Source organism: Leptosomus discolor, unplaced genomic scaffold (genome assembly GCF_034619465.1).
Source record: "Leptosomus discolor isolate bLepDis1 unplaced genomic scaffold, bLepDis1.hap2 HAP2_SCAFFOLD_133, whole genome shotgun sequence".
Taxonomy (NCBI): domain Eukaryota; kingdom Metazoa; phylum Chordata; class Aves; order Leptosomiformes; family Leptosomidae; genus Leptosomus; species Leptosomus discolor.
Genome location: NW_028237773.1, coordinates 82,215 through 88,567, shown reverse-complemented (window position 1 = coordinate 88,567; position 6,353 = coordinate 82,215). Strand labels below are relative to the sequence as shown.

Here is a 6,353-nt window from a genome sequence, read left to right as displayed (position 1 = left end):
ACCAGCGTTTATTGTGAGCGCCGGGAAACGCAGACAGGCGGCAGAAATCGGTTACAACCCCGAAATTAAGCAGCATCAGTAATAATCACGGTGGCGCGCTGTAAAAGCATCAGGAAAGCGTCAGGAAAGCCGGGGGTGGGCAGGCGCAGCGGGACAAGCGCTCTCCGCAGGCAGCTCCCAGCCTCTCCCAGCACCTCTCTGCCTCCAGCCCCTCAGAGGGCAGGGGGTCGCACCCAGCCGCGCGCCGGCCCCTTGTCCAGCCGTTAGGCGGTGATCGCTGCAGGGACGAGAGGAAGAGACAGGTCACCCAGGGCCACCTCCCTGTCCCCACCTGCTGCTCCGGGGGTCTCGGTGTCCCCTCCCGCAGCCCGGTGTCGCTCCGGCTGTGGGTCCCACACGGGAGCACAGAGCCGGGGCTGCCCCGTCCACCTCCCTGGCCCCACGCCGTACCTGTGGCCGAGCTGCCAGACCGCCCGTCCGAGCCTGCGGGAGAGAAACAGCCGTGAGCTGCAGCCCCGTGCTCGCCACGGGCACGGTGCACGGGCCAGGAGCCGGCCGGGAGCCACGGCCACGCTGCAGCCCCCGGCAGAGGAGGATGATGGTGCCGCAAGCACCGCAGGGGACACGCGACCTCTTCCCTACGTCCCCGCTGTGGGGATTTAAAGGGCGGCGGCACAGGGAGGACTGGGCATCGGGAAATGCCGGCAGTGGCCAGAAACCGGAGCCGCGGGACGGCCCCGGCACTGGGCAGCGGCTGGAGCCGGACCTGCTGCCGGTACTCACCTGACGCCACGGTGTAGCCCTTCTTCTGCTTCTCTGCAGGGAGAAAGAGGCATCAGCATCCACCGCACTTCACTGCCAGGCTCGGGGGCTCCCCAGAGCGCAGCGGCTCGTGCCCTCAGCTCCTCCCGCGCCCCCCTGCCTTCCTCCCGCATCCCCCTGCCTCGACGGCCCCCGTGCTTTACCCGATTTGTACTTCCAGAGGATGAATCCAGCGATGACGGCGAAGACCACCAGGACGGCAACAGCCACCCCCACCACGATGGCCAACAGGTTGGACTCCGGCTCTGGGCGAGAGCAGGACCGTGAGGAGGGGAAGGGGAACCCCCCCCAGCCCACCGCTCCGCGTGCCCACGGCCACCGGGCTCACCCCACGCAAAGACGCCGGGCTCGGGCAGGCTGGCGTGCTCCACGCAGCACCGGTACTTGTCCCTCTCCTCCGGGCGCACCTCGATGGAGGCCCAGGTGTAGTAGGTGCCGTCGCTGTTGGGCGCGACGCTGCCCCGCTCCGTCTCCTGGTCCCTCACCTCGCCGTCCTTCAGCCAGCTGACGCTGATGGGCCGCGGGTAGAAGCCGTACGCTCGGCAGTACAAGGTCAGGATCCCCTGGGCCTCCTTCCCCGACACTCGGACCGTGGGGGGCTCTGGGGAGGGGCTGGCGGTGAGGGCCGGCACACACACCCACGCCGGCCACTCCCCGGGGTCCCCGTCTCGCCCTCACCTTTCCTCTTCAGCACGGCCCACCCGTGGCTCACGTATCTCCTCAGCCACTCCACGCAGGTGTTCTCCAGGTAGTCCTTCAAGTTCTCAGCGTAGGTCTCATCCGCCTCCCACTTGCGCTTGGTGATTTCTGCCCCCGCGTCCGCCGCGGTGAACGTCATCGAGTCCTTGTCGAAGGCGATGAAGTCCCTCCCGTCGTAGGCGTCCTGATAAAACCCCCTGGTGCTGTTGTCCTCCAGGAGGTCACAGCCGTACATGGTCTGCATCGTGTGAGCCGCTGAAACACGACCAGGGCAATGGGGCTGAGGGGCTGCTGCAGCCCTGGGCCTTCAGGGGGGCACGGACCCCCCGGCAGCGCCCCCCAGCCCAGCCCTGCGTGAGGCCCGGGGGGATCAGGTACTGGCACGAGAGCTGCCCCCCGTCCTGCCCGGGGCCCACAGCACTCGGGGTGTCACGGGAAGCTGCGATGCGGAACCCCTGCACCCACGGCGTGGCTGGCGCTGGCACCCAGCCCCACGGCACCCTGGGACAGCGAGGGGCTGCGATGGGTTCCAAATGATGGGGGAGGGAGCACAGGGAGATGGGATGGGGTGGGGGGAGCCCCTCTGGCTCTGGGATGGGGGGCTTGAGCACCATGGGGAGGGCAAGGGGCTGGGACACTGCGGGTGGGAGCACCCCTGGTTCTGGGGGTCTTGACTGCCATGGGCATGGTGAGGGGCTGGGATGGGGGAGCCAGTCTTGGGATGGGGTCCTGGCCACTGGAGCAGGGGGGGTGCTTGGCTGGGCTGGCCAGAAGCCCCCCCTGCTTTTGGGAACAGGGGATCCCAAGCACTGTGGAGCTGGAACAGGGAAGCAGGGATCCCCTCAGGCTGCGTTACAGGGTGGCTGGGAGCCCTGGGACAATGGCACTGGGCAGGGAAGGGCTGGCACAAGCCGGGGCAGTAGCGTGGGGCAGGGCAGGATCTCGGGGGGGGGGGGGGGGGGGGAGCTCTCCTGCCTCACGGAGCCCCAGCCCAGCCCCACGGAGCCCCAGCCCAGCCCCATAGAGCCCTAGCCCCACCCACACTCACTCCCGCTCTGGTTGTAGCGCTGCCGCAGTGTCTCCAGGCCCGTGATGTCAATGTGCTGATTGCTCTGTGCGATCTGGGTGTTCGTGTCCCAGTACTGGGAGTCCACAGCCCCCCTCACCCAGTCCGCCCGGGGCACCGCCCTCCTCGTCTCGCTGTCGTAGCGCACAAAGAGGTTCCCGTCCACGTACCCCACTGCCACGAACTGGGGCACCCCCGGGCTGGGCTCCGACACCGCAACATCGAAGTAGCGCAGGGAGTGGAGCCCTGTGGGGACACGGGGGCGGTGAGAGGTGGGGGGCAGTGGGGAGACAGGGGTGAAGGGGCCCAGGGTGCAGGGGTGGGCAGTGAGGCAGCGGGGTGTTCCCAAGGGAGCACATCGGGGGGGCAGCTTCAGGGGAGCGCGACCGGTGGGGGATGTTGGGGACCGAGATGTTTGCGGGAGGAGGGACCTGGCTCCTGGGAAGGGGAACCCGGGGGATCCCGGTGTCAAGGCAATGGGGGGCCGCAGTGTGGGGCACCCGAGCTGCACAGGCAACTAGGTCCGGGGGGGCGGTGACAAGGAAAGGAGACCCAGGGGAGAGACCTGGGGGCCGGGACGGGGATCGGGTGAGGGGGGTCCTGGTGCCCACGCCTGGAGGGGGGTCCAGGGGGGTCCCGGACACCGGACAAGGGCGTCTGGGGGGTCTCAGTGGCCAGGGAAGGGGATCCAGGGGGGCCCCGGGGATGTGCCGGAGTGGTCCGAGGGGGTTCCCGGTGACCAGGGAGGGGGACCCGGGTGGTCGGAGAGGGAGGGCCAGGGGGGGCGGCGAATGTCCGGGCACGAAGGGAGGGTTAAGGGGAAGGTCCCGGTGCCCGGGCAAGGGGCTCCCGGCCCCCCCCGCGCTCACCGCTCGCCGCCCCGCCGAGGACCCCCAGCAGCAGCCCCAGCCCCAGCGCCCGGACCGGCCCCATCGCGCTGCTCCGCTCCGCTCCGCGACCGACGCAGCCGCGAGCCCCAGCCCCGCCCCTCCCCGCCATTGGCGCCGCCACCGCCCGCCCGCCAATGGCAGCCCGAGCCGCGTCGGACGTCACCGGGCGCCGGGCAGATCCCGGCCTGAGCCCGTTCCGAGAAGCGAAAGCGAAAGCGCCGGAGGCAGCGCGGGGGGGGGGCGGGGACAGGGGACGAGAAGGGCCCGCCGGGCCCCCCTGTTGCAGAAATCCCCAGATTCAGGATTTTGGGATATTGCTTAGAAATGCCCTTACTTTTCCCCTCTGGATTTGAATATCAAGAACTCTAATGAGTGGATATTAGTAGGAGAGACTAATGATTATTTGGGGAAGATGAGTCTCAAATGCAAGAAATGACCCAATGTAAAAGAAAATCTGCCTTGCCAAAGCTGCTGGGATCCCCCTGTAAAGTCCCAGACCTACGGTGTTTATTAACCAATAACCTGCTGGTGGTTAGAAACAAGGACAGTGGGTTCTTGTCCAATGCGGAGATGGGAGTTTGGAGAATCCAGGGAAGACTCAATGTGAGTTATGCCAGGAAGCCCTAATTGTGTTATACATACATCAGTCATTTCCTTCTGCCTATCGCTTTGCTGTTAATTCTAACATGTTCCGCCTCATACGGATGTTGGTTCCTTATTTTCTATAACCTAATTCCTCGATTCTGACCCTCAAGGTCGACGTGTCCTTGAGGCCTACTATGTTCGTTTAGACAAGCTGCTCGACAGAGTTTTCTTTGTGCAGGCCCTCTCGCATTCCACGCCCGTTTTCAGCGAGCCACGCTCCCACAGCCCAAGACGTCTGCTAGGCAGGGTTGATGACGGTACCCGTTGTGTGTCATCTTTGAGTCGTGACCAAAGCAGGTACGAGCCCAGAGCCTGCGAGCCAAGGACACGTTCCTTGACCAAACACGGTCCCTTCGAGGAGTGGTCGAGACCTCCGACTCACGGACCACCTACCCAAACGATACCCCCTAATCCCAAGGGAATGATGGGTCTTGGGGTGGCGCTGCCCTGGGGGGGGGGGGCCCACGCCGATGGGCCAGGGGGTGTTGCAGGTCTGCAGGGGTGAGGGAACCTCCTCCGCGCGCGGTCAGAGAAGCAGAGACGTCCTTTAGGAACGACGCGCCCCGGGGCCGTGGGATCCTTCCCAAAGATGTCCGCCTGCACGTTGCCGTCCGCAAATATTTATACATTGAATCCATACAGATTCAGTCTATACAATGCATATTCATTGTCGTCCTCTCCGTGATCGGTTCCTCGCTTCTCGCTTCTGGCGCAAATGAGCGCGCGGCCTCTGTCGCAGGCTTCCGTCGTTCCCTTGGGAGTGGGAGGTATCGTTTGGGTAGGTGGTCCGTGAGTCGGAGGTCTCGACCACTCCTCGAAGGGACCGTGTTTGGTCAAGGAACGTGTCCTTGGCTCGCAGGCTCTGGGCTCGTACCTGCTTTGGTCACGACTCAAAGATGACACACAACGGGTACCGTCATCAACCCTGCCTAGCAGACGTCTTGGACGAGAACCCACTGTCCTTGTTTCTAACCACCAGCAGGTTATTGGTTAATAAACACCGTAGGTCTGGGACTTTACAGGGGGATCCCAGCAGCATTGGCAAGGCAGATTTTCTTTTACATGGGGTCTGTAGATAGTTAGGGTCTGGCGGCCGGAAGATATCGCGCTGTACGGAACCATAGGGCCCCCCTCCCGACAGCCAATAGTGCCTAGTTTATGATGTAAGCAGACGGAAATGAGGTCATAAACCCAAGCTATATAACGCCGCGTCACCGATCAATAAACGCCATTTGCCGTCCACCACATTGGTGTCAGTGAGCTGACGGCCCGAGCGGCCCGGGGAAGGCCGCCGTGCCGTTCCTGAGCCAGGTCGCCACGCCTCCCAAGGCAGCAAGTGGTGCCGAAACCCGGGAACACTCGCCTGGAATCGGGTGAACGGCGGCTGGAGCGGCAGGACCAGCCCGGCGGGAAGGACGCTCCCGGACCAACAAGGAGGACGGAAGCCCTTGTGAAGGTCGTATCACAATTACATAAGCAGTGGGGTGTTGATTGTAAACCCAAAGATTTTACTTTCGCAGTTGCGAGGCTTCTGCAAATTGGGGTCATCGACCAGCCGGTGGATATTCTCCACCCTGAAGTGTGGGATAAATGTACTAAAGTGTTAGCCGAGGAGACGATGTCTTCGGGTCGTGGGAAAAACCTTAAGTCGTGGGGGAAAGTTGTAAAAGCCCTGCAGAAGGTCATACAAGAGCAGGAGACCTGGAAGGCGGCAAAGAACTGTTTGTGGGCCACCCCGAAATTGGGAGTCGGGGCAGCCACACAGACTTTACACCCCCCAGACGATGACGGTTCTGCTGAGCCTAAAGATCTGCAAGGGGGCGACACGTCCCCTCAATCCCCGAACCCCGACCCGCTTACGGAGGGACAAGAACGAGCTCAATCCTTCTGGGGTAGACTAGCCGAAGAGGCCAGAGGCGCCGCGGAGAGACCGGGGTCTAAGGAAGTCTGGGCTAAAGCACCGCCCTACGCGCCCCAAGATGGCGCCGAGCAAAAAGGGGGAGGGCGGGGTGAAGATACCGATGGCGGGAACGGGGAAGAAGCGCGAGCACTAACAAGCGCACACAGGAGGGAGGGGGAGGAGAACGACAGGGGAAGAGGGGGCGGGGGGGGGGGGGGGGGACGGGAAAGAGGAGGGGAGCGTGAGTGACGGGCAGAAAGCCAATCAGAGCGGTCATTGGAAAAATTGCCCTTATAGGGTAAACAGCCCTGCTGAGCAGAGGGCGGGGCGA

At 64.0% G+C, this 6,353-nt stretch overlaps 1 protein-coding gene across 1 annotated transcript; it reads right to left on the bottom strand.

The window, feature by feature from the left end:
• Positions 1-230: 230 nt before the first annotated feature.
• On the bottom strand, positions 231-3,520 carry LOC147412821 (class I histocompatibility antigen, F10 alpha chain-like). The gene is made up of 8 exons (XM_086480983.1): positions 3,457-3,520; positions 2,570-2,833; positions 1,501-1,776; positions 1,151-1,423; positions 966-1,067; positions 784-816; positions 451-483; positions 231-277 (listed from the first exon to the last, which is right to left on the bottom strand). Exons 1-8 carry the CDS (start codon positions 3,518-3,520, stop codon positions 264-266), a joined length of 1,059 nt encoding a protein of 352 aa, XP_086337109.1. The 3' UTR covers positions 231-263.
• Positions 3,521-6,353: the final 2,833 nt, after the last annotated feature.

What these genes read in the sequence shown, in the direction of transcription:
- LOC147412821 (XM_086480983.1), bottom strand. Translation starts at nt 3,520, where the DNA reads ATGGGGCCGGTCCGGGCGCTGGGGCTGGGGCTGCTGCTGGGGGTCCTC. An exon ending in GCGCTACAACCAGAGCGGGA is followed by an intron (nt 1,777 to 2,569) that starts GTGAGTGTGGGT and finishes GTCGTGTTTCAG; the next exon opens with CGGCTCACACGATGCAGACC. An exon ending in GGCCGTGCTGAAGAGGAAAG is followed by an intron (nt 1,424 to 1,500) that starts GTGAGGGCGAGA and finishes GCCCCTCCCCAG; the next exon opens with AGCCCCCCACGGTCCGAGTG.